The sequence below is a fragment of the Aulonocara sp. 'chitande type north' Nkhata Bay genome, linkage group LG3, assembly GCF_057382095.1.
Source record: "Aulonocara sp. 'chitande type north' Nkhata Bay isolate Kocher_YH1m ecotype deep benthic linkage group LG3, A_spYH_male_GT1.1, whole genome shotgun sequence".
In the NCBI taxonomy this organism is placed as follows: domain Eukaryota; kingdom Metazoa; phylum Chordata; class Actinopteri; order Cichliformes; family Cichlidae; genus Aulonocara; species Aulonocara sp. 'chitande type north' Nkhata Bay.
Window position 1 is genome coordinate 75074344 of NC_141346.1, and position 27041 is coordinate 75101384.

Below are 27041 nucleotides of genomic sequence, written 5' to 3' on the forward strand. Positions count from 1 at the left end.
ATTGTTTCACTGTCATCAAACCAGTCAACAGGAAGTAGAATCAATAGAAACCAATCATTTACTGACAGCATGTCTGATGGAAATAAGTGCAGATTATGTATGAAGTCTAACTGCACACAGTAACTGTGTTACAATAAGGACTTAACAGCGCCCTCTGCTGGAGTGTTTCAGTACTGCGTTAACTAGAATACACCACCTCCTCCTCACACCACCTGCTACAGCTCTACTCTTCTATGACTACAGTCATCCACAGCACTGATGTGAGGTCACATGGTTCATATGTAAGGAGCACAGCTGACCTCAGGTCAGTTTAATGACTGTGAGCAGCAGCTGTGTTATTGTCACTGTGACAGGGAGACACTCTCAGACACAGCGCTCATGTCAGCTTGTTCTCATGCAGGAGGATCAGGAGCTCCATGTTTGTCTTTCTGTTTGAATCATGATGTGTTTGTGCCATCAGAGTCTGTCATGAGTACTCAGGGTTTCACAGCAGCTCTTCTGGATGCTGACGAGGACTCCAACCTCATGTTTCACCTCTCTGAGCTTCTGATGTCTGTGAACACTCGTGTTTCTTCTCTGGGCTCATCTGGACAAAAACACCTTTCTGTGTTTGGCTGCAGCCTCATTCTGACTGACAGGAAGTGTGTTATCCATGAGCTGCACTTCTGTGAGGAAGTTTCCTGCTGTGTTTCCTGTCTGTGGACAAACACGAGTGTTCCAGCTGAGGACTTGGTTCCTTCCACCTGTCCATACAGGACATCACGCTGTCTGCAGCTCTGTAAATGCAGCTCCAGGTCCTTCCACGTGCTGCTCTGTATTTGTGCAGTTTGTAGTGTGTCCTGGGAAACGTAGCACACATGGTGTTCTTCTGCTGTTTCCTCCTTTCACTGAGTGTGAAACACTGACGCTGTGCTGTTGTTCACAGAGGGGAGCTGATTCTAGCTGCAGCTGGACTCTGTCATCTAACTGAATGTGTTGGTGCTGATCACGGGGCTCTGAGGGGGGAGCAGCAGGAGGACTCTGGATGCTGACGTCAGTGTATCTGTGGAAGCTCCCACAGCGTGTCTGTCATTCAATATTGTGCTGTATATTGTATCTATGCAAAGATGAACAGACTGTGTGTTCACTGGTCTCTGTGCTGCAGCTCTGATGTCATCATCACTCCCTCCTCCACCCTCAGCAGTCCCAGCATGCTGCTGTGGTGCACCCCACCCTCACTCTACACCTGAGCCACAGACCACACCCTCCACCTCAATATACACCACAGTTTTCTCTGCTGTGGAAATGAGATCAGGAGGAAATCATCATTATTATTATTTAATAAACGCTCACATTAATGTGGGCTTATTTGTTTCATATTAGAAACATTAGTTGAGTGTTTTTAGTATAAAATGGTCAAAGTCCCTCTTTTTGCTCCTCCCCTCACCTGTGGATGGGCGGTGCTGTTACCGTGGTGACAGCTTGGATGTGTTTCAGTCCTGCCTGGTTATCACTGCAGGAATCTTTCACATTTATTACAGGTAATAACTCTGATTTTTCTGTGTATTATGAACCAAATGTATCCTGATACACACAGAGATGGATGAGCAGAGGTTGTTTTTGCAGTTTATGTAGTTACTATGGACTTAATGCAGACATATTATTAAAATTAGGGCTATAACAGTTGTATTGATGTATAGCAACTTGAAATGCTCCCACAAATGGCTCCACAGCATGTAAAAATATAACAAAAGCTCTGGCGGACTTGGTTCTGTGGTCAGTCTTAAAGGGTGAAGTTAAACTCTGTAATCTTCACTGTGTCACAGAGTTCAGTGAGTCCCGTTATTCACAGTATCAATCAGATCATCAGAGAACAGCTGATCAGCAATCAGTGGTGCCAACAGCGCCTCCTGTGGTGAGAGGATGCAATAATGCAATGTAGCATTTTTCCACTCAACACTTGCAGTCATGGAAACTGTCTGTTGGATCTGTGTGACGTTGCTTTCTTGGTTAGAGTTCCTCACAAATGTCCAGATGATTCTTCTAATGAGGCGTCGACCATGTTTGCAGCTCTTTGGAAGAAAACGTCGCCCTTTGCCATCCTTACTTTTCTTTGACTTCTTCAAATGCAGCTGAACTCCAGCTGGTATTTTCTTGGACTTTGCAGCTGTTTCTGGTCATCAGTTCATTCCTGCAAACCTCTGAAGCTGAACAACAATGATGCTGCATTGCTGGCTGATCCCAAAAGGTTGATTCTGTTCATCTGGACGTTTTCAGAAACGTTTGCTCACTGATCAGGTGACTTCTTCAGTCTCAGCTGACTGCAGCTTTACAAGCTTACAAACAGCACATTTGCACAATGACTGAAAGCAGCAGCACCTGATATATATGATACTAATATAATACATATACATATATAATCCATACTAATGATGAAGGAACTGAGCTCACAGTCCATTGTTCATTCAGTGAACTACTCAGTTTATTTTGGGCCTCAGAAATGCTCACTCTGTTTGTACATCACTGTCAGCAATAGACTCATTCTGCTGTGTGGACAGGAACACATGTGACATCACTTCCTGTTTGTTTGTGACTGAAGAAGTTTACAAGGAATCATTTAGAAGAGTTTCAAACATCAACTGATTGAATCCATGAATCTGAAAACGTGTTTGTGAGTGAAAGAGACAGACATGTACAGACTGAACTATCTGTTCAACAGTCAGAGTGTTTCTGTAACAGGAGACACTCTTTACACTCCACTCAGCACAGGGACACTGAGCCACCAGGAGACCAGAACATAAACCCAGGATAAAGAGTTTGAGTGAATGTGGTGTTGAAGGTGTGGAGGTGGATCAGAGTGTCAGAGGAGACTCTGTAGAAGGACAGAGTGCCAGCAGGACAGTCCACATACACTGCTGCTCTGTTAGAGACAGAGGAGGAGGAGGAGGAGGAGGAGGAGATGGATGTTTCTCTGTTATTGTGCCTGACATAACGAGGACCATCATCAGAGCAGATCAGACTCCAGGACTGATCATTGTATCCAAACACACAGTCTCTGTCTCCTTTCCTTCTGATGCTTCTGTAACTCACTGATATATAAACGCCTCCTCTCCACTCGACCTCCCAGTAACAGCGACCAGTCAGACCATTTCTACACAGCAGCTGTTCCCAGTAATCAAATCTGTCTGGATGATCAGGATATGACTGAACCTCCTCCACATGTGTCACCTTCCTGTTGTTGTCAGACAGTTGGAGCTTTGTGTTCACTGTGTTTGTGTCGATTGTGAGTTGACAGGAATCTGATGGAGAGAACAAACACAATCCAGCTGCAGTTATTGATCCATCATCTGTTCATTGATTGACACTTTGATGATGACTCCTGACATGATGAAGATGGTTGAATGTGTGCTGCTTTGTTTTCATGAATCCCATTAAAAACACACTTACACTTCCTCAGACCTGGTCTCAACCATCGGACTCCAGCAGGCTCCACCCTGAAAGGAGGAGGGGGGTCAGAGCAGCACAGTCAGCATGCACACATGGACATTACATGGCTCTCACACACACACTGTTACACACTGAGCTCAAAGCTGGGCTCCACTGTTTTATTCAAAGAAATCTACATTTATTTATCAGCACATTTAAAAACAGCTTGAGCCAAAGTGCTGCACAGAGTAGAGAGAAAATAGGAAACATACACAGTAATGACTATAAAGACTGGTCAGGATTGAAAGCTACAGAGTACAAATGTGTTTCCAACCGGCTTTTAAAAATGTCCAGTGTTGGTGACGACCTGATGTGAAGGGCGACTGTTCCAGAGTTTGGCTGCAGCCATCGATAAAGCTCACCTCTGTTTTTACGTCTAGTTCTGGTCAGAAGCTGCTTATCTGCAGACCTGAGGGCTCCACTTGGATTCTTTTGTTAAAGAGAGATAAGATGGAGCCAATCCATTCACAGATTTAAAGACAACCAGATCTGGAAGTGGATTCTACCACGTACTGGTAACCAGTGGAAAAAGCTGGTGATGGGTCGTCTAGCACAGACCCACCGCTGGAAGCAGACAATTGATGAGGGAGAGAACTGTGACAGCGCCGTTCCTTCACTTGACCTCAGTCGCTCTCGTCTGCTCCCTCGTAACACTGCTCTTTATTGAGCTTACATGAATATGCACAAGTTCATTATGACGTCTTACACAGGTATGAACAAAGAGTACCAGTCTGTGCATAGTGTGTGTGTGTGTGTGTGTGTGTGTGTGTGTGTGTGTCTGTGTCTGTGTGTGTGTCTGTGTGTGTCTGTGTGTGTCTGTGTGTGTGTGTGTGTGTGTGTGTGTGTCTGTGTGTCTGTGTGTGTGTGTCTGTGTGTGTCTGTGTGTGTGTGTGTGTGTGTGTGTGTCTGTGTGTGTGTGTCTGTGTGTGTGTGTGTGTGTGTGTGTGTGTGTTCCAGATGTGACCCTGTGACCCCAAAGCTGGTGCTAAGAGTCCAGCGGTCCCCCTAACAAAGGGCTCTTATACTTAACCAGACACAGAGTAGGTGTCCTCCTACACCAGGGGTCTCAAACTCGTGGCCCGCGGGCCAATTGCGGCCCGCAGGACGATAGTTTTTGGCCCCACCTTAATATGAAAATGTAATGTTAGTTTGATAATGTATGACACTTTACAGTGTTGTGGGCGGAGCTGAATTAACCCACCAATCACATCACAACACGTCTGACACAGTGGTCAGCAGCACAGGAGCACCACAGGGAACTGTGCTGTCCCCTCTTCTCTTCACCCTGTACACCTCTGACTTCTGCTACAACTCTGAATTATGCCATATTCAGAAGTTTGCAGACGACACGGCCATCATGGGGTGTATCTGGGATGATCAGGAAGAGGAGTACAGAAGTCTGGTGAGGAACTTTGTCGCATGGAGTCACACAAACCACCTGCAACTCAACACCTCAAAGACTAAGGAACTGGTTGTGGACTTCGGGAGGTCCAGAGAAGGTCCACTGCCGGTTCAGATAGAGGGGGAGGAGGTGGAGGTGGTCAACAAGTACAAGTACCTCGGGCTGTGGGTGGACAATAAACTGGACTGGTCATGCAACACAGAGTACCTGTATAAAAAAGCCCAAAGCCGACTGTACTTCCTCAGGAGGCTGAGGTCTTTTAACATCTGCAGGAAGCTCCTGAGGATGTTTTACCAGTCGGTGGTTGCTGGAGTACTTTTCTATGCTGTGGTGTGCTGGGGGAGCAGCACAGCAAAGAAGCACTCATCCAGGCTGGAGAAACTGATCAGGAGGGCTAGCTCTGTGGTCGGCATGAAGCTGGACACTCTGGTGACAGTGGCAGAGAAAAGGACATTAAAGAAACTGATGGACATTATGGACAATGCTGGGCATCCTCTGCACACGGCCATAAACAACCAGAAGAGTCTGTTCAGTGACAGGTTGCTTCTCCCCAAGACAAGAACTAACAGACTTAAAAACTCCTTTGTCCCACACGCCATCAGACTGTTTAACTCCTCTCTGGAGGGGAGAGGGAGGGGAAACAGGAGGACAAAGGAGGGGGGAACAACTAAGCTGTAGTGCCTCTTCACCTCACTGTACAATACCTTGTGCAATACTTTTGTAAATAGTCAACGGTGCAATAGACTCAATACTTGAAATGTGCAATTCACTTGTATTTTTATTTTTTATTCCTATTTATTCTATTTATCCCCTTCGTATATTTTATTTATATTTGTCTCTGTATTTATATATATGTGTGTGTGTGTGTATATATAATATATATATATATATATATATATATATATATATATATATATATATATATATATATATATATATATATAATATTCTGTAACTCTGTAACTTCTGTCGGTGCTGTGCTTTTTTGGAAATCGAATTTCCCAGAGGAGCTGAATTAACCCACCAATCAGGGTGGGATATGGATCTCAGGGGACACCAGCCGGGCTTGATGCAAGCAGGGAAACATTTCTCAATGAGTCAAAGTTCCAGCAGCGTTGCCCTGGAGTGTTTCTTTCTTTCCTGTGCCTGGCTGGCTTCCTCCTTTCTATTGGGCAAACGCCGACATTCGCCCCAGCGCGCTGCGTTCACAACACTTCAAAAAAAGTTGTTTTTTTAAGTTGCTGCCCAGCGGGACATTATACGTATATAGATTTATACACACGTCAGTGGGATTTAAAGTTATTTTTCCACAGAGAGAGATCTCATATTAACTCTCACAGTGATGCGTAGGCGGCGGGATAAAAGAAAAGTCATGAACTCAATGCAGCCCAATTTAGTCTGCAGTCACATAGCGACACCTGTTCATCGGCAACAACAGTCCCCGGTAACCCGGACTAATTATAGGGTCGCACCGTAATTTGTGGCTCCATGTTTTTATTTGCATCACTGCGTTTGCATTGCAGCAAACATGAACATTACATATATTTCAATATAATGTAAAAGCAGTCAAAACAACTAACATCAGAAACAGCTGATGTTATTTGTTATATGTCACGGTGTCATTTCCGCTTCTTTCTCCTGTAACAACAGCCCGGCGCTGTGAGCAGTCGCCTTTTTTGCGCTCGCTATCCCTGCACTTTCTACCATCTGCAAACGCCACGGTGTTCGTGTCGTCATGAAAGACATGAACATCGAGCGTAAAAACAAAGGAGACTGCTACCGGCTTTTTATCTGCCGATCGCCGTGCTACGGTTGCAAGAAAAAGAAGCAGAAATGACGTTCTCTACGCGTTGAGACGTTCCCCGTCCGTCGGCTAAACGCTTGATTGAAACTTCAATGCGACAGTGACACCAAGTAGAATTATAAATGTCACATAGCCCCAAACATGTCTTTTTCAAAGCCTGCGGTGAAGAGAAAGGTTGGTGATGAGCACCGACAATTTCAGGAAAAGTGGGAAATGCAATATTTCTTTGTTGAGCACAGGGGCACCCCGACCTGTCTTATTTGCACAGAGAAAGTTGCGCTGCACAAGGAATACAATTTGAAACGTCATTACACAACTAGACATGCTGAGCTGGATGCAAAATACCAGGGAGACGAGAGAGCGAACCGGGTTGCCAGTCTTAAAACAGATCTACTGAGGCAGCAAGATTTCTCCAAGAAAGCAACCAAAGAGAATAATGCAGCAGTCGGAGCCACGTGGTTAGTGAGATGATTGCTAAAGCAGGGAAGCCATTCACAGAAGGTGCATTTGTCTAAAAGTGCATATTGCAGGCTGCAAATATAGTCTGTCCGGGAAAGAAAGGTCAGTTTAGCAACATCAGCCTTTCTGCCAACACCGCAGCAGATCGCATTTCTGACCTGTCAAGTGACATTTATGACCAACTGTGTGAGAAAGCCAAATGTTTCAGTGTATACTCAGTCGCTCTTGATGAGACCACAGACATCACCGACACTGCCCAGCTCCCAATGTATGTCCGTGGTGTTGATGACAGTTTTGAAGTGATGGAGGAGCTGCTCACAGTAATTCCAATGCATGGCCAGACCACCGCTCAGCAGATATTTACAAGCTGTGTGATGCCATTGAGAATGTTGGTTTGCCATGGAAGAGGTTTGTTGGAATAACAACAGATGGAGCGCCATCAATGACAGGGAGGAAACATGGACTGGTGGCACAAAACAAACTGGAAGAGGAAGGCGTGGAGGAGGCCATTGCTCTGCACTGCATCATCCATCAGCAGGTCCTTTGCAGCAAATGCCTGAAGTTTGACAATGTGATGTCTATTGTTGTGAAATGCATCAACCAAATCAGATCCAGGGGCTTAAAGCACCGAAGGTTCTGTGCTTTTTTAGAGGAAATGGAGTCAGAATATGGGGATGTGCTCGACTTCACTGAGGTACGTTGGCTCAGCAGGGGAAATGTATTAAAGAGACTTTTTGAGTTGAGAGCAGAAGTGAAGCCTTCATGGAGAAGGATGGAGTTAGTGTTCCTGTGCTAACTGATCCCAAATGGCTCATGGACTCAGCTTTTCTTGTTGATATGACACATGAGCTTAATGTACTGAACAAGACGTTACAAGGCCAGGGGCAACTTGTCAGTGCTGCCTATGACAACGTGAGAGCATTCTCCACAAAACTGGCGCTCTGGAAAGCTCAGCTCTCTCAGACAAACCTTTGCCATTTCCCAGCATGCAAGGCACTCGTGGATGCAGGCACACCATTCAGTGCTGACGAGTATGTTGATGTCATTTTGAGGCTACAGGAGGAATTTGATCACAGATTTGCTGACTTCAAGACACACAGAGCCACCTTTCACATTTTTGCGGACCCCTTCTCCTTTAATGTGCAAGATGCCCCTTCTGTGCTTCAAATGGAGCTCATTGAGCTGCAGTGCAACTCTGAACTCAAAGCAAAGTTCAGGGAGGTGAGTGGAAAAGCAGACAAGCTTGGACAATTTTTGAGAGAATTGAGCCCTAGTTTCCCTCGGCTTTCCCGAATGTTCAAGCGGACCATGTGCCTTTTTGGTAGCACATACTTGTGCCAAAAGCTCTTCTCCACTTTGAACTTCAATAAGTCCAAGTACAGGTCCAGACTTACGGATGATCATCTTCAAGACATACTGAGGGCCGCAACTGCTTCCTCCCTCAGGCCAAATCTGGCTCGGCTATGCGAGAGGAAACGCTGCCAGGTCTCTAGCAGCAAGGAGTAGGCAAGAGAAGCCATGTTCAGAAGAACAGTTCATTTTCTACAGTGTTCCATTCATGTTCAGAAGAAGGTTATAGAACTGTTAATACAGACATTTCAATCTAAATACAGCAGATATAGAAGACTGAAAGAAACACACAAGTTCACTGACTAAAAATATCTTATTATTATTTTATTTATGTATTACAGATTGATTTTTTTTCTTATTCATTCTTAATTTGTTTATTCATTTTTCATATTTTGTGTTAAAAAATAAAAATAAAGAGATTTGAGAAGATTGGAATTTTTTAACCATGCCTTTCTTGTGGAAAACCTAATGCGGCCCAGCCTCACCCAGACTCTGCCTGCAGCGGCCCCCAGCTAAATTGAGTTTGAGACCCCTGTCCTACACCATAAATCAGTAAGAGAGGGTACGACCTCTCTCATGGCCCCAAGTGGTGTGTGCATGCCAGAGCACTCTGGAAGGCACACAGAGTCTTTACAGACTACTAAGGATCAAACCTCTATCATCATCCAATCGATTATAAAACTAAGCATGTATGAGTAAATATTTTTAAGCATATCCCATATGGAAAAGACTAAAAACTTATATGATGAAAGTCATACTCACGAAAGTGGCCACTTTCTCATTACTTTCATATATTGTTTTAGTAAGTATCGAAAACATACAAGTTTCATTATATAATTTTTCAAGGGATCTTATATCTGTTTTCACTCTTGTATGCTTTTCATACAAGTTTCACACAAGACAGATACAAACTTTATAAGATTTATATATCTTTTCCATATGGGAAATGACAATCAACAATATAAAGCTTACAGCTGGTTTTAATAACAACATTTATTTGTTTCTCAAATGAGAAAGAGCTATCGAGAAACACTCCTAAATCTTGAGTTCTTAACTTTTCCAGTGGGCCAAATTCAACATTATCTGCTAATGCTAAATAGGCTGCCGTTATTAACTAATGCTAATTGGATGTGAATTAGCATTATGCACTAATGCTAACACTTACTTTTTAACAATGTGAGTAGCTAATGCTAACACTATTTCCCTTAACTTTATAACAATGTGAACGGCTAATGCTAACACTCTTTTCCCTAGCAATACAACATCTGAGCTGCTAATGCTGAGTAGGTCGCCATTAGCACCTACGTCTAATTAAAGGCAAATACGCATTAGAACCTAATGCTCATATCGTTTTCCTTTGCTTTATAACAATGTGAGCAGCTACTGCTAAATAGCATTAGCTAATAACAGCAGTCTAATTTAATGTAAGTTAGCCTCATTTGCATTATAACGATGTGAGGAGTTAATGCTAAGTATGCTGCCATTAGCAGCTAATTCTAATTAGGGGTGAATAATTATTACCAGCTAATGCTAATATCGTTTTCTCTTCCCTTTTAACAATGTGAGCAGCTAGTGCTGGGTAGGCTGGTGCTAGCAGCTAATACTAAAGCTAAAGCTAATTTGATGTGAATTAGCATTACATTAGTGAGGAGTTAATGCTAAGTAGACTTCCATTACAGGTAATGCTAATTTTAGGTATTTAGGAATTGGCAGCTAATGCTAATACCATATTTTCTTGCATTATAACAATATGACCAGCTAATGCTAAGTAGGTTGCCGTTATTAGCTAATACTAATTTGAGGTGAATTAGCATTATCCGCTTATGCTAACAATGTTTTTTCTTACTTTTTAACAATATGAGTAGCTAATCTGAACATTTTTTTAAATTTAATTTTAACTTTTCCCCTGCGATGTGAAGAGGTAATGCTAAATAGCACGCCATTAGTGGCTAATTCTAATTTTAGATGAAAAAGCATTAAAAGCTAATGCTAATACCATATTTTCTTGATTTATATCAATATCAGTAGCTAATGCTAGGTATGTAGCCATCATTAGCTAATGCTAATTTAGGTGAATTAGCATCATCCGCTTATGCTAACAATGTGTTTTTTTACTTTTTAACAATACGCCATTAGTGGCCAATTCTAATGTTAGATGAGAAAGCATTAACAGCTAATGCTCATACTGTTTGCTTTGTAAGAATGACAGCAGCTAATGATACGAAGTCTACCGTTGTTAACTAATGTTAATTTGATGTGAATTAGCATTATCCGATAATGGTAACTCTTTTCCCCTGCATTACAACGACGTCAGGAGTTAATGCTAAGTAGGCTGCCATTAGGGGCTAACTCTAATTAGGGGTGAACAATTATTAGCAGCTAATGCTAATACCGTTTTCTCTTTCCTTATAACAACTTGAGCAGCTAATGCTAATTTGATGTGAATTAGCATTATATTAGTGAGCAGTTATTGCTAAGTAGGCTACCATTAGCAGCTAAAGCTAATTTGAGGTGAATAAGCATTAGTAGCTAACGCTAATACCCTTTTCTCTTGTGTTATAATGATGTGAAACGTTAATATTGTTCTCAAACAACAGAATGAGAATGAAATATTGATTCTAACAGGGCCCATAAACAGTATTAGCTTAGCAGCATTAGCTTATCAGAGTTTTCATCATGGTCACATAAATCCTTAGCAGAGCAAAGTGGCCTACTTAGCAATAGCTGCTCAAGTTGTAGAAAGCAAGGGAAAACAGTAATAGCATTAGCTGCTAAATGTGCACTTGAGAACAAATTTATTGTTAATTCAGCTGTGAATGTAGAGTTTGTCATTATTTAAGCTTCCATTTCCAAATGTTAGCTGCTCCTGTCTGCCTCTTTGTCACAAACACAGACTGAAATGATTCACAGCCTTGTTTCATCCTTCTGTCACTGTGGACATACAGCATGGGAAACATACACATGGCTGACACTTTATTAGGTACACTGGTATCTATCTCAGGTACACCTGTGACCTAAATGTTCCTGCAACCAGACTCCTTGGAGACCCCTACATAAATATCCATGAACTATCCAGCTAGACTAGTGTGTCTGTCCCTGAAAATATTCCTGCATGTGTGATTGTTCATGTCTCATCTGCAGGAAACAAACAGGAAGTGAGTGAAGGACACAGGAAATGTTTCCAGCTCTTCCTCCTCTATCAGACATTCTCTCCATACCTGAGAGTGTCCAGTCTCCAGCCTGCATCCTTCAGTTTAGCCGACAGCAGCTTAATTCCTGTATCACCTGGATGATTGTAGCTCAGGTCCAGCTGTCTCAGATGGGAGGGGTTGGAGGTCAGAGCTGAGGCCAGAGAAGTACAGCCTTCCTCTGTGATCAGACAGCCTGACAGACTGCAGACACACAAAACAACAATCAATCTGTCAACAATCGTTTTCTCTTCGTCACAATAACATCTATCCATCCATACATCCATTCAATGTAACTTTATTTATAAGTGACAATACCCAACAGACAACAACAGTCATCTGAAGCTGTTTAACAGTGTAAGGTAACCGCCTCCACTGTGAGCAGCACTTGGTGATGGTGGGAAGAAGAACTCCCTTTGACACAAAGATCCTCCCAGTGAAAACAGGCTCCAGGAGGAGTATCTACCATGACTGGTTGCAGGGTGAGGGGAAAGAGAAGAACATGAACATCAAGAATGCAGCGAGTGGTAAAATAATAATAATAATAATGGATTGGATTTATATAGCGCTTTTCAAGGCACCCAAAGCGCTTTACAATGCCACTATTCAGTCACTCTCACATTCATACACTGGTGGAGGCAGCTACGGTTGTAGCCACAGCTGCCCTGGGGCAGACTGACAGAAGCGAGGCTGCCATATCGCGCCATCGGCCCCTCTGGCCAACACCAGTAGGCAAGTAGGGTAAAGCCCAAGGACACAACGACCAGGACAGAGAGCCCAGGGATCGAACCGGTGACCTTCCGGTTACAGATGCGATTCCCAACCCCCTGAGCCACGGTCGCCCTAAATAAAGATTTGACCTCAGTGTGCTCAGTGTTCCTGTCTATTCCTAACATATTCCTAACACGATAGCTGCACTTTAGAGCTCTAAAACTGGAACTGACAACATAAAAATACTGAGAACACAGACTAGCAGCCACTGCATGGCCTCGAGTACGTATGTGGTGCGTTCAAAGAGCATCAGCATAGACATGGTGGGTTCAACAATATAGGACATAACAATTTCTATGGCGAAAATACTATCAATGAATGAGCCATAACATTTTAGCCATGTAAACATGTTATCAGTGGGCTTTCCAACAACTTGCATTGATCATTAAAGGATAAAATACGTGAGTCGAGGTCACTACGAGCCATGCGAGGGTCAAACATGGCAGAGAACCTTCCAGCAGCATCTTGGTTTATAATCCGCCTTTGGATCATCAGTTTAGGAGATGAAGGATCCAAGTAAAATAACAAGTTAAAAAATATGCAGCTATGGTCACTCACATGGACATCCTCCACACATACATCATGTATATTTAAACCCAGGGAGAAAACAAGATCCAGTGTGTGACCCTTTGTATGTGTGGGGCCAGAAACATGCTGCCTAAAGTTAAAAGACTCAGTGACAGTGATGAGCTCAGCAGCAGTGTTACAGGATGCTTCATCAATATGACGGCTCAAATCTCCCAACCTTCTCCAATGAAATGATGGATGTCAGAAGGTCATTAAATTCAGTTAGAAAGACCCCATCAGGTAGAATAAAATACAATAATTGGTTTTTAGAGAACTGACCATCATCTGTGACTCAAATGCAGAAAAGGAGTCCGAGGTCATCAGACTGCATGTGAATCTGTCCTGGTAAACAACAGCGAGTCCTCCACCACGTCCTAAAAGACGCGGAGTTCAGATGACGGAGCAGCCAGCCGGGCAGATTTCATTCAAGTGGACATAATCAATGTTCCCTCTAAGCTGCGCACGGGCGCAATCCGCTGACACGCTCTCTGCACACAGAGTATCTGCATTGCGCACAAAAAGATATCTAACAGGCTGTGAGGCTCCTGAACTCTCTGCCCCCCTCTCACGGACAATAACCATATCCAACTTCTTAATAGCAATGAACTGGTCTGCATTGGTGCATCATATCTTTATTCTCTTCCCCCTCCTGCCCCCCCCTCCTTCTTAAATAGATAACTATCATATCTGATATCATATCTCACAGTACAATAATATTGAATGGGTTGCATTGTTGTACTTTGTCATGTTTCTCAGGTCTTTGTCTGATTTTCTACGAACATTACTTGTCATGTTCTCATGTTGTTGCTAAGGATTGTCTTATTGCATTGGAGTCACACTGGGTTAAATATGTACACTTGGGTTTTAAGGGGTATTTATTATTTTCTTCTTTTTTTTTGGGTTGTATGGAAGCCCCAAACGCAATTTCATTGTTCTTGACAATGACAATAAATAAATAAATAAATACTAAATACTAAATACTAACCTGAATTGAAATTAAAATAAATACGTTAACAATTCTGCTTTGCAGTGTTAGTCAGTGACTGGCTGCTCCAGTATTTAGAACGATGCCGCCTTATCCCATAGTCCAGCCAATGATTCACATTCGTATATACGCAGCTAATCAACGTCGCTGACGGGCTATGACAGCGTCCTCATGTGCCGACACCGGTGTTTTGGTTGATGTAGAGTGAAGCCACGTTAATGACAACGTGATCCAGTGATCCAAGGGACCGCTCAGGGAGTTTGTGTGTTCGCTCAGACACATGAAACATTAGAGGGAACATTGGACATAATTCTTATTTTGCTGCCACGTCTCAGTCAGACACATGAAATCTAGAGACTCTTTAATAAAGAGATCGCTTAGAATAAATGATTTGTTTGTTATGGAGCGAACGTTAAGCGGGGCCAACCGAGTTGATGACGGTCGATCTGCAAAATCAACAGCTGACTGCAGCGGCACTTGAAATAAAGACAATGCAGACCTGTGGACCTGCTGGGCAGGGCAGCGACTCCAGAGCTGGGGGAAGCAATGATCGATGAGCAGACATAGCTGTTATCAATAAAAACAGTGAACGTTTGACGGACACACCGTGAGAAAAACTGCTTCTGAGCCACAGAGCCCAGGTCCCAGTCACCGGCGTAACATATTAACTAAATGTCAGGAGAGGAAGTGGACGCAGGCACCAGGATTCTCCCCACAGCCAAGAAGCTAGCCTCTGGTAGCTTCTCAGTTTCACCTGGACGTCGGCCCTCGTTCCCCTTTTCCATCTCTTGAGGGTGAAAGTCCTGCGGGTTGTGAAGAGTAGCACACCAGGGGAGGAAGAGTTTTTCTGTTCAGCTGTTACAGTAGCTCTCCACTGAATCTTTGATGTTAAACCCTTTAAGACCTACCATAGAACCAAGTCTGCCAGAGCTTATCTTTAGATTTTTACATGCTGTAGTGCAGACCTTCCCAAACTGTGGTGCCCGCCCCCTAGGGGGGGCGCAGAGCCATGGCAGGGGGGGCGCGGTATGAAAAGGGAGGGGAACAAAACGCTTGAACACTGCTAGCACGTCGCCCACAGAAACGCAAAGCAGGAGATGAAGCATCGCTGAATATGTTTCCAAACCAACTTCATTCTAAGCCAAAGACTAGAAAATATGGTGAAGCAAATCTGCTCTTTGGCTTCACCTGCACAGGTGCTGAGGTAGGTCCCTGCGTCGGGAGCAGCGCTGGGCTCTTCCAATCATGGACAAACAGGATCCCACATTCTTAATTTTTAGTTCACAAACACTTGTTGTAGTGACTAACTACTCCTGACATTTTGGAGATGTTTGCTCTTTATAGAGTAAAGTTACAGCGGGATACAAATAACATCAGGCTGATCCTGCCACGATTTGTTCCCTCGATTCAAATCACAGACAAACAGGATCCCACAGCTGTTTATGTTTTTGAACCCATTTTGCACAGAGAGGCATTTTTTGAAAATGTATTGACAGCAATGTTGATTAGTATTACAGAAGAAGAAAAAACAACTACCCGTGACGCCTTTGTAAATGGAGGGACAGTAACTGCGTGTGAAACCTGCAGATACTCAGAGTAACAGTATTTTGTCTCTGTCTGCCATTCTGCAATTCATCTCACATAAACAATAACGTGACGTGAAAAAACCTTTGACGTTGCCAGATGAACTCTGTATTCCTCGTCCGCAAAAAAGGAGTTTTAAAAAAATCTCAGTTTTTGGTGATTTGAAACACTGTTTGGATGAAACAGCTGCGTTTTCAAAAATACCAGTGTAGGTGCGGACGTAGCGTAAAAGATTTAGGAGTTTATTTTCTTACTACCTGTAATTTATTGCAGATTACTTGTATTTGCTTAATTGTTTACTAAATGTTTGAGGTGTGAAATAAACCGCAATGGAGCAAAATATGGGCGTGTGTGGTTGGAGGATGTGTTAGTGCGTGTGCGTGCTGTTCACGCGCCGGGGGGGAGGCGAACGTTTTTCGTGTAAAACAAAGGGGGGCCCAGCAAAAAAAGTTTGGGAACCACTGCTGTAGTGCCATTTTGGGGAGCAGTTCAAGTTGCTATACATCAATACAACCGTTATAGCCCAAATTTTAATAATATGTATGCATTCAGTCCATAGTAACTACATATACATATATACATATACAGCAAAAAGTGCAATAAACTAGAACAAATTGAAAATTGTTTTGTTTTGTATTTTTACATATAGTTGTAGATGTCCGTACAAACAAACAGGCAACCAACACATCACATACACACTCCAAAATAATATAATATAATATAAGCCTGAGAAAACAACCTAGATTTTTCATCAAAAAAGTACAATGTGCAATGGCAACAACACATATGGTTCAGTGTTATTAACTATGATAATAGCAGTAGGTACAAAAGACAATCTATGTCTCTTTGTCTTCACTGCAGGCACTTTATAACGACGACCTGATGGAAGCAGTTGAAAATCATTAAAGAGAGGATGATCTGAACACAACATGACAGAGGTCGCCTTCCTCAGCACATGCCTGTTATAAAAGTCCACAAGCTGGACCTGAGACCTCCCTGAAATCTTACCAGCCACTTTAACCAGGTTGTTAAGTCTGGTCTTATTATTCAGAGACATATTACCGTACCAAGCAATGATACAGAAAGTTAAAACAGATTCAATAAAACTTTTATAAAAAACGAGTCATCATTGCAGATGAAACATTGAAACCTCTCAACCTCCTTAAAAAGTCTTTGTTGAACCTTTTTCACTGTAGCAGCAAGATGTGACTCAAAGCACAGAGCTTTATCAAGAACAACCCCCAAATACTTATAACTGTCCACCAGTTCAATGGCTGCACATTTACCACTGTTAGCGCAGGATGAGGGGATGTCTCCCTGAAGTCAATAACCATGTCCTTGGTTTTCAAGGTGCTGATCATTAAGAAGGACTGATCACACCACGAAACAAACTCATCCACAACAGGCCCATGGGAATCCTCTTCACCATGAAGGAGGCTTACAATGACTGTGTCATCTGCGTATTTAATGAAATGCCTGTTGGCCTGTGTACTGCGACAGTCATTAGTGTACAAAATATACAGTAGAGGAGAGAGACAACAACCTTGCGGTGAGCCAGTGGAAGAGTTCAGCTGTTTGGAAAAACAGCCGTTCACTCTCACACACTGAGATCTGTCAGTTAAAAAGTTTAAAACCCAACCAACGAGATTAAGATCAAGTGTAAACTGGTTAAGAAGTTTATCAGCTAAAAGATGTGGCTGGATAGTATTAAAAGCTGAAGAAAAATCAATAAATAAGAGCTGAGCATGAGCTTTGGCGCCATCAAGATGGCGATAAAGGAAGTTCAACAGAGTGACCACTGCATCATCAACACGTCTACGAGGCCTGTATGCAAATTGTAGAGGGTCTATAAGCTTCTCTACTTGCTAACTGAGAGTCTGAACTAAAACCAGGAAGACTTATCTTATTACAGTCACTGTAACAGTGACCAGTCATGTGTTTCATGCCTGCCCAGGCCACCCTTAAGTTATTGCTACCCATCTCCGCCTCTACCTTATCCTTGTATTTTACTTTGGCTTTTTTAATTTCTGATCTGATCTCCTTCCTAATTTCTCTAACTTTCAAGATATTCCCTTCAATAAAAGCTTTTTTCCTTTCATGAATCAGCCTCATAAGACCTTTTGAAGACCATGGTTTGTTATTAGGAAAAAAATGGAGATGGTGTCAGTCACATTCTTAGGATTCGCTTTAGGGTGGATGTAAACAATGGTGACGTTGATCTGTGGGAATTCCCTCGGCAGATAAAACGGCCTCAAAGACACAGAGAGGAGCTCAATGTCAGGCAGACACACTTGTCTACGAACGGTCACATTTTTACACCATTTCTGATTTATATACAAACACACTCCTCCTTGAGATTTCTGGGTAGCTCCGGGGTCTCGATCCAAACGTATGGGAAACCCGAAGCCATTTAGTTCCAGAGAACAATCAGGGTCAGAGTCCTTGAGCCAAGTCTCTGTGAATGCCATTAGACATGTATCCCTGTAGTCACGTAAGTGTGCAACATTCAAATGCAGTTCATCCAATTGACTCCTCAGAGACTGCACATTAGCCAGGATTATTGATGGTAAAGGAATGACTCCAAACAACCGTCAGGATTGCCAATAAAATCATGCGAAATAAAAAACCCATCTTCGTTAAAAGAAGTTCCACAAAACACAAGCCGATGCTATAGAATTTCCTCAGGCAAAAAAATATATATATAAAGGAATAAAAGAATGAAATAAAATAAGTTAAAACACTGACAGAGAGAGACAACCTGCTGCTCGCCACAAGAGCAGCGCCCCTCTTTCTAGTCTAGTCTAGACTGAGAATGCATCAAGACCACTCACTCACCCTTCCCTCCTGCCTCTCAGCTGCTGAAACTCACAGTTTGTTACCATGGAAGAGTCACTCCTTCATCTGAGATGAAGCCTGATAGTCTGACTGATGCAATATAACATTCAGTCTACACTTTGTTTTTGTGCAAAGATGATAAAGAGGAAATACTAATAACATAAACAAAAATAAATGTCCAATTTAGAAATCTTATTCTTTTTTGCTCTATAAAATAGTTGTTTTTATTTTTCAGTCACTCATCGTAGCAGTAGGATTTACATGAAAATAAAAACAAATTAAGTTTGAGAGAAAAAGTACATTTTTGGCACTCTCTGGGCAACTGACTCAGAGACTCAAATGACTTAAAAAACCCGATTCATTTTGGTGAGTGACTCATTTAAACTCGATTCGGTAAAAAGAATCAAATTTACCATCACTAATACAAATCCCTTTGGAGAAAACAGCTTTAAAACATGTATTGTTAAATTCCAGATGTTTCTTTGCAAGGAAAACTCAAACACTGAAGCAATACCACCAGTAACCTTCTACATATGGAAATGTGGTGTCATTAAAGACATAATAATTTCATTAATACCCAATATCCAGCAAAATATGTAATTTGAACATTTTGTTCCTAACGAAATCAAATGTATATATTGTAGAAGATTAGCCAAATTTATGTAAAATGGCCAGTACATGAATTAAAAATAAAAAATAAACAAAATCGTATGACTGTGACAAATTTTACACAGTAATTCAGTCTAATAATCCACTCAAATATAAATATAAGTTTAGCTAAAAGCTCTATAGATAAGTCAATCAATAATATAATTCACATTTTAAATGATCATATGTGTTAACGTTTGAATCCTGACCTGAGAGTTTCCACTGCACACTGTGAACTCTTTAGTCCAGCAGACAGAAGCTTCACTCCTGAATCCTGCAGGTCAGAGTTACTCAGGTCCAGCTCTCTCAGACTGGAGGACTGGGAGCTGAGGACTGAGCACAGAGCTTCACAGCTTCTCTCTGACAGGTTACAGCCACCCAGTCTGAAAAACAAAAGATAATCTATAATACTTATGTAAAGTTTGTTATTATATTACATGCCATCTTTTTATTTTTGATGAAACCTTAACATACTAAGATACAACATCATATGGATGAACTTGAATAAAATGTTTTTTTTTAATTATATCTTTATTTGGATTGGACAAGAAAAAACCATCTGCATAGCAGTATATGAATAACATGGGAACAAAGTCCTTCCAGGTTTTAGATTAAGTCCAGGAGAGCAAATGATAAACAAAGTGATCAGCGGGTGCATATTAACCTCCACTAGCTATTACTAGGACAGTTGCTCGCATGCTCCCCCAAAGGAGATATATAGAACACATTACATGGAACTATAAACACAAACTGGGAGGGGTGCCCATGCTGCAATCATTGTGAACAAATAAGTAAATAAACAAGCAATAGTAATAGAAGTAAATGTAAAAAAAATCAAACAAAAAACAACCAAGTAATAGTGAGATCAAGTGAAGTCAGCCCTCGTGGGGGTAATGAATTGGATCCAATTGTTCCAACTTTGGTAGATTTTGGCTTTTTGATTTCTTAACAGATATGTAAGTTTTTCCATCCTAAATATCTCTAAAATGATCCCAAACCAGTCGTCTAGGGTAGGCTGGGCTGGGCTTAACCATCTTCTAGTAATTGTTTTTTTACTTGCCACCAAGAGTAATTGCACCAACTTAATCTCACTCCTACATTCCAGAAAGGGGACCAAACCCATGTATAAAACCTTAAAATCTAAAGGTATTTGAACGTTAAAGACTGCACTTAAGGAGACCTGAACGTTTTTTAACTTGGGACAGTCCCAAAAGACATGAAAATGGTTAGCAACAGTCGAGCCGCATTGTCTCCATCATTGCATATAAGCCCCTTTGTACCTCTCCTGATATGGAGTCTTGAAGTACCTAATAATATTCTTCCAGCCATGTTCCTTCCAGCTCATAGAACTGGACGTGGACCACTGGCAGTACAAAACATTTTCCCACTCCCCCACAGAAATAGCAATCCCTGATTCCCTTTCCCATTTATCCTTAGTGTATAAAGTATTATCCTTGCTGGCACTAGAGAGGGCTTTGTATAGTTTAGAAATAGATTTAGTAGGGGTCATGGTTGTGGCATTTTTCAGGATGAGGAAAAAATGCGACTCAGCATCATTGAAGTCGGACAGTTTGCATTCATGATCAATATATGATCTCAGCTGTAAGTTTCTATGAAAGTTGTATTTTGTCAGGTTGTGATCGTCCCGTAAGGCCTCAAATCTGAGCACAATATTTCTATGAGTAAGAGAGAGGAATGTCGTAAGGCCATAGGATATCCATGCTTCAAAGTTAGAGTCGTGTCTGTTTGGAATAAAATCCGAGTCGAAAGCAACCCACCTGAAGATTTTTAGCATTTTGTGTATCCCACAGATGTTGATTACCTTCTGCCAAACTTGGAGGGTGTGGGTTAACCAGGGGTTCCCCAGCTTTTCCAGCCGGCACATTAGACCCTTATCTGCCATTACAGCTTGTAGGGGGAATCGGTCCAACAGGCTGGACTCCAGTTCCTTCCACCTAGCCGTGTATGTTTTGTTACACCAATATAAGAGGGGGGTTATTTGAGCGACATAATAGTAATTCCTGAGGCAGGGGAGACCCAGTCCTCTCTTTTCCTTGGGGAGCTGGAGGGTAGCATATTTAATCCTTGGCTTTCGGCCCTGCCAGATAAATCTGGAGATCCATTTGTCCCACTCAATAAATTGGTAATCGCTCACTTCTATTGGCAAGTTTCTAAAAAGATAAAGCAGTCTGGGGAGCGTGTCCATCTTGATTGCGGTTACCCGGGAGCTGAGACGCATAAAGGGGACCAGATTCCATCTGTGCAAATCAGCTTTTATACTTGCAGATATTGGCTCGTAGTTTGCCTGAAAGAGCAGCGAGAGGTCCGCAGTCAAATATATTCCCAGGTACTTAATTTTCTCATTATCCCGATTTACTGTAAATTTGAGTAGAGATGTGTAATATTCTCCTAATGTTGTCAGTTGTTTGTCTATAGTGAATGAAACCAGTCTGATCTAAATCGATGAGGTCAGGTAAAAACTTCTCCAGTCTACGAGCAAGAATAGAAGTAAATAGTTTGTAATCCAAGTTAAGGACACTGATTGGTCGATAGTTTCCACATTCTCGTTTATCTTTCCCCTCTTTTGGGATAATTGAAATAGTTGCCTCCCTCCAGGAGGGTGGGATTTCTCCCTCCTGTAGGATGTAGTTAAATGACTTCAGCAATGTGGGGACTAGATCTGCCCTCAGGGTGCGATACCACTGAGAACTGAACCCGTCCGGCCCAACTGCCTTACCTGGTTTTAATCTGGAAAAAGCTGCATTAATTTCTTCCACTAAAATGGGATGTGTTAGAAGCTCATTTTTGAGAGACGGGAGTGAAGGTAATTCTAGAGAGCTAAGAAAGGCATCAGTACAATTCTCCTCCGTAGCATTGGGCTGTGAGTACAGCTCCCTAAAGAAGGTCTCAAAACATTTCTGAATGTCTTCTAATTTTGATTCCAGAATATTAGTCTTGGGGTCCTTGATTTGGTATATCGTACTTTCCTCTAGTTGTTTGCGTTATTTATGTGCCAGATATTTTGCAGATTTCCCTCCTGTCTCATAGTATTTTTGCCTCAAAAAAATTAAGTTATTTTGGGCCTCCTGGGTGTAAATATCATTAATTTCATCCTGTATTTTCCTGATATCCTGCTTCAGAGTAGGATTTGTGGTGTTTATGTCTTCCTATTCTTTCAACTTTAAATTTGCCTGTAGTTCTGCTAATTTTTGCCCTTTGATTCTCTTTAAGTGGGAGGCGATAGAAATTAATTTACCTCTCATTACCGCTTTGAGCGTATCCCAAAGAATAGCTGGAGATACCTCTCCTGTGTCATTAACATCTAGAAATTCTTTTTAAAGGTATATTAAGTTACCACAGCGCATAAACTCAATAGCAGCAGGCAACCCCCTCTTAAAACAGTAACAAGTGAAAAAAGTTAGGAATGAACTGAAAACATTTGAACATAACTGGAGCTTGAAAGCTCCTAAGCTGGCTTCTGACAGTGGAGCACTTCCACTGACACCCTCACAACTTGAAGGGAAACCCCTTATTACTCCCTGAGTTAGGGGGCTTTCCACTGCGACGTCACTCACAGCACGAGAAGCCCCACCCATTTTAGCTCGACAGTAACCATATTTCACCATGTTGTCCATAGCTAATACATAACATTAAATTCGTTCTCTTCACGTCTGTATACTTGCAGCTTCTCTCTATATCCCGCAGCTCCTCGGATCTGACGCGGACGCCGACCACCAACTCCCCGCCACAGCGGGCATCTTTGTAGTTTTTCTCTGGGGGTTGCCGGTGGTGTAATCACCTTTACCGGCAGGCCCCGACTCGCCAGGTCAGCCATTGCCTCCTCCACCGTGTTGTAGGTTTTCACTCCTTCTTCGAAAAAAACCTTAAGGCGCGCTGAGTAGAGGGTCCTAAACCGTACATTCTTCTCTTTTAGGACCTTTCGTGCCTCTGCATACTCCTTCCTCAAAGCCATGATCTCAGGGGGGTAATCGTGGTCTAGGTTGATCTTGCTGGAATTTAACATAAAACCTTTCTTTTGCCAAGCGAGCCTCAGCACTTCTTCTTTAACCGTGAAGCACAGGAATTTTACCAGGATCGATCTGGGTTGGGAGCCGTCCGGAGGGAGTAATGATAACACTCTGTGTGCTCTCTGAATTTGTAACGGTGTTGATGGTGGGATGGCGAGATTCTCCCGGAGTAGCTTCTCCACAAAGTGGGCCATAGATGGAGCTCCCGATTCTTCTCCCTCCAGCACCCTGTACAGTCTGAGCGACTCCCTCCTCGAGTAAGCCTCCAGTGATGTTAGTTTTGTTTGAAACTTTTCCTGCATGCTTTCTTCCATTTGCGCAACATCTCTAAAGTTAGAAATATCCTGTCTCAGAGTGACGCTGAAAAACTAGTTCATGCATTTATTACTTCCAGGCTGGACTATTGTAATTCGTTATTATCAGGATGTCCAAAAAACTCCCTGAAAAGCCTTCAGTTAATCCAAAATGCTGCAGCAAGAGTCCTGACAGGGACTAGAAAGAGAGAGCAGATTTCTCCTGTATTGGCTTCCCTTCATTGGCTTCCTGTTAAATCCAGAATTGAATTCAAAATCCTGCTCCTCACATACAAGATCTTAAATAATCAGGCCCAATCTTATCTTAATGACCTTGTAGTACCATATCACCCCATTAGAGCACTTCGCTCTCACACTGCAGGCCTACTTGTTGTTCCTAGAGTATTTGAAAGTAGAATGGGAGGCAGAGCCTTCAGTTTTCAGGCCCCTCTTCTGTGGAACCAGCTTCCAGTTTGGATTCAGGAGACAGACACTATCTCTACTTTTAAGATTAATCTCATATTTCCATTAAAAGTGTTGAATTTGACTGTTTGATGTTCTTTATGATCTCTGGCACCAGTTCATCTGTAGGCTGAGCTCAGTCCATCCATTTAGTGAAATTATGTTTAAAGGTCTCCTTGTTTTCTGAGCGTGCACAGATCCTGAAGCAGAAAGCCTGGGTTAATAGAGAAATGATCATCACTGTGATGATGCTCATCATCTCTGACTGGGATTTGAGGTTTTGTCAAAGCAGCAAAGAAAGCATGGCTATGTTGGACTGGGTGTGGAAGCAGCTCCCAGTTTGAGTTCAGGAGACAGACGCCCTCTCTACTTTGAAGATCAGCTTCAAACTTTCCTTTTTGCTAAAGCATATAGTTAGGGCTGGGCCAGGTGACCCTGAATCCTCCCTTAGTTATGCTGCAATAGACGTAGGCTGCCGGGGATTCCCATGATGCATTGAGTTTTTCCTTTCCAGTCACCTTTCTCACTCACTATGTGTTAACAGACCTCTCTGCATTGAATCATATGTGTTATTAACCTCTGTCTCTCTTCCACAGCATGTCTTTATCCTGTCTTCCTTCTCTCACTCCAACCAATCACAGCAGATGGCCCCGCCCCTCCCTGAGCCTGGTTCTGCCAGAGGTTTCTTTCTGTTAAAAGGGAGTTTTTCCTTCCCACTGTCGCCAAAGTGCTTGTTCATAGGGGGTCATGTGATTGTTGGGTTTTTTTCTGTATTTATGAAGTGCCTTGAGGTGACTTTTGTTGTGATTTGGCGCTATATAAATAACATTGAATTGCATTGTTAGTATCTCAGACAAAATCTCGTCTGTGTTCTGGAGCTTATCTTTGTGTTCTGCAACCCTGGTTTCCACATCATTAAGCCGCGCATTGGCTTTATCCAACTCACCCCTTATTTCCACCAGTTGCGCTTTCGTGTCTTTTCGAAATTCTTTCACCTCTTTCCCAACGCCTCTCAGTTCTTTCAGTATCAGCGTCAAACTTGCTGGGTCAACCTCATCTTCTGTCCCAGAATCCTCGCGGCTAGGAGTGGGAGAGTGGCCTCGGCTAGCCCTATAGGGGCTAACGTTAGCCCCTTCTGTTAGCTGCACATTGCCATCTTCCACGTTTTCAAACGTTAACTTCTTAGCTATTTTGTTCTTTCTGGACATCATTTAAACCCCTTTTTCCTCTTTATGTGCACTTAGATAGTGTATTAATTTACTTGGGGCAGTTTTAATAAGTTTCAGTCGAGAGCTCTCGTACTAGGTGTCCATCCCCACGAGCGCCGGAACCGGAAGCCTTGAATAAAATGTTTAATTGGTTCATTTAAAAAAAACAAAATGTCAATTGATCTGACCTCAGAGTATTTAGTTTACAGTTTAAACTTTGTAGTCCAGCAGACAGAATCTTCACTCCTGAATCCTGCACATTTTTGATACTCAGGTCCAGCTCTGTCAGAGTAGAGGACTGAGAGCTGAGCATTGAGGACACAGCTTCACAGTTTTCCGCTAGAAGTTCACAGACGTTGAGTCTGAAAATGAAAACATGAACAAAGACTGATGTTAAAGTGTAATCAGGGTGCAATAACTAATCTTATATTTTAAGAATCCTTGTTGTTTTATGCTGAGCAGATGTGGTACGAAACAACAGTAAATTGATCAAGTTTACCTCTACTGTTTAAATTGCTGGATTTATTTTCTCAGTTAAAAACAAAACAAAACAAACAAACAAAAGAAAAAAGAATACAAATCGGTCAGACCTCAGAATATTCAGTTTGGCATGTGGACTCTCCACTGCAGCAGACAGAAGCTTTACTGCTGAAGCCTCCAGGCTGTCGGTACTCAGGTCCAGCTCTCTCAGACTACAGGACTGGGAGCTGACCACTGACAACAAATCTGTACAGACTTTCTCTGACAGGTTACAGCTGCTCAGCCTGAAAAAAATAACAAGAACAACAAAACAATAATATTTATTATCAAATAAAATCTCTTTATATGTTGAATCTAAGTAATCAAATGTGTACAAATGAGTACACTACAATGCACAATTAAATAAAAAAATGTTCAAGAATTTAAGTGTAACAGAAGAAAAATATTTCAAATTAAACACAATTATTCCAATGTATGTAAATGGAAACCAGTGAAGACCAGGTTGATTTAGTGACAGTGGTTCAGTGTCTGCTGGCACAGGCCTGTGAGTACTGCAGTATTACACTTACTACAGTACTGCTGGTCACTTTATTAATTCTAATATGTGTGATTACTGTAAATGTAGTTATAAATAATGTATCACATCCTGGACTCTCATTTCATTTTCTGTCTAAAAGCTGCTTTGGCTCATTCCCCTTTAAAGCCCCGCTCTCCCTAAAGGCCAACTTTATTTTGATTGGATGATTTCATAAAGCACGCTGAAGGGCAGTAGCCAGTTATCATGAGCTCCATCTCCTCAACCTTCTGGTTTAGAAATTATAAGAAACTGTATACCTCATAAAAACCCGTCTTGATCCATGCTCAATCATCCAGGTTAGTAAATCCCAAAAGTTGATTCTGTTCATCTGGACGTAGCGCTTTCAGTGGGAGAAACATTTCGTCACTCATCCAGGTGACTTCGTCAGTCTCAGCTGACTTCTGGTTTCCAACCCTATAAAAAGTACATTTGCATAATGACTGAAACCAGCCCACTGAAGGAACAATAAGGCTGGGAGGTCAGTTCCTTGACCATTAGGTTTGAGTCATTATGCAGATGTACTCTTTATAAGATTGGGGAAAGCTGCAGTCAGCTGAGCCTGAAGAAGTCATCTTGATGAGTGACAAAATGTTTCTCCCGCTGAGAGCGCTACGTCCAGATGAACAGAATCAAACTTTGGGGGCTCATAAAATCATGATTAGAAATCTTCTCAGATGTATTTTTACATTTTAGATCCACAGCAACAAAGTTCACAGCAGGATGTCTCTGTTCAGTAATTATTATGCCCATTACCTGCAAACTGTGAGGTACGCAGGTAATGTCAGGTAAACACTAGCTGTCTGAAACTGTTCCTGTTAAATGTGTGTATAAAGGAAATAAGCTGAAATACAGAGACTGGGTGGATCTGTGCTTTGACTTTGACACCAAAAATTTCTTCCTGTTAAAAGGGAGTTTTTCCTTCCCACTGTCGCCAA

General features: G+C 42.1%; 2 protein-coding genes across 2 annotated transcripts in view; both read right to left on the reverse strand.

Moving 5' to 3' along the window:
* Positions 1–27041, reverse strand: part of LOC147337028 (uncharacterized) — a 642403-nt gene that overhangs the window by 176862 nt on the left and 438500 nt on the right. Inside the window, exons 19-20 of the mRNA XM_086286246.1 lie at positions 25238–25318; positions 19268–19441 (exon numbers count right to left, since the gene is read on the reverse strand). Coding sequence (XP_086142372.1) covers positions 19268–19441; positions 25238–25318 — 255 coding nt within the window. The remainder of the gene's footprint in view (positions 1–19267; positions 19442–25237; positions 25319–27041) is intronic.
* On the reverse strand, positions 1299–11943 carry LOC147337036 (stonustoxin subunit alpha-like). The gene is made up of 3 exons (XM_086265905.1): positions 11699–11943; positions 3427–3473; positions 1299–3278 (listed from the first exon to the last, which is right to left on the reverse strand). Exons 1-3 carry the CDS (start codon positions 11941–11943, stop codon positions 2740–2742), a joined length of 831 nt encoding a protein of 276 aa, XP_086122031.1. The 3' UTR covers positions 1299–2739.

Excerpts from the sequence above, each read along its gene's own strand:
- LOC147337036 (XM_086265905.1), bottom strand. The coding sequence starts at position 11,943 with ATGGATAGATGTTATTGTGACGAAGAGAAAACGATTGTTGACAGATTG. Across the intron at positions 3,474-11,698 it reads TGGAGACTGGACACTCTCAG|GGTGGAGCCTGCTGGAGTCC; the intron begins GTATGGAGAGAA and ends TCCTCCTTTCAG. Across the intron at positions 3,279-3,426 it reads GAGACCAGGTCTGAGGAAGT|ATTCCTGTCAACTCACAATC; the intron begins GTAAGTGTGTTT and ends TCTCTCCATCAG.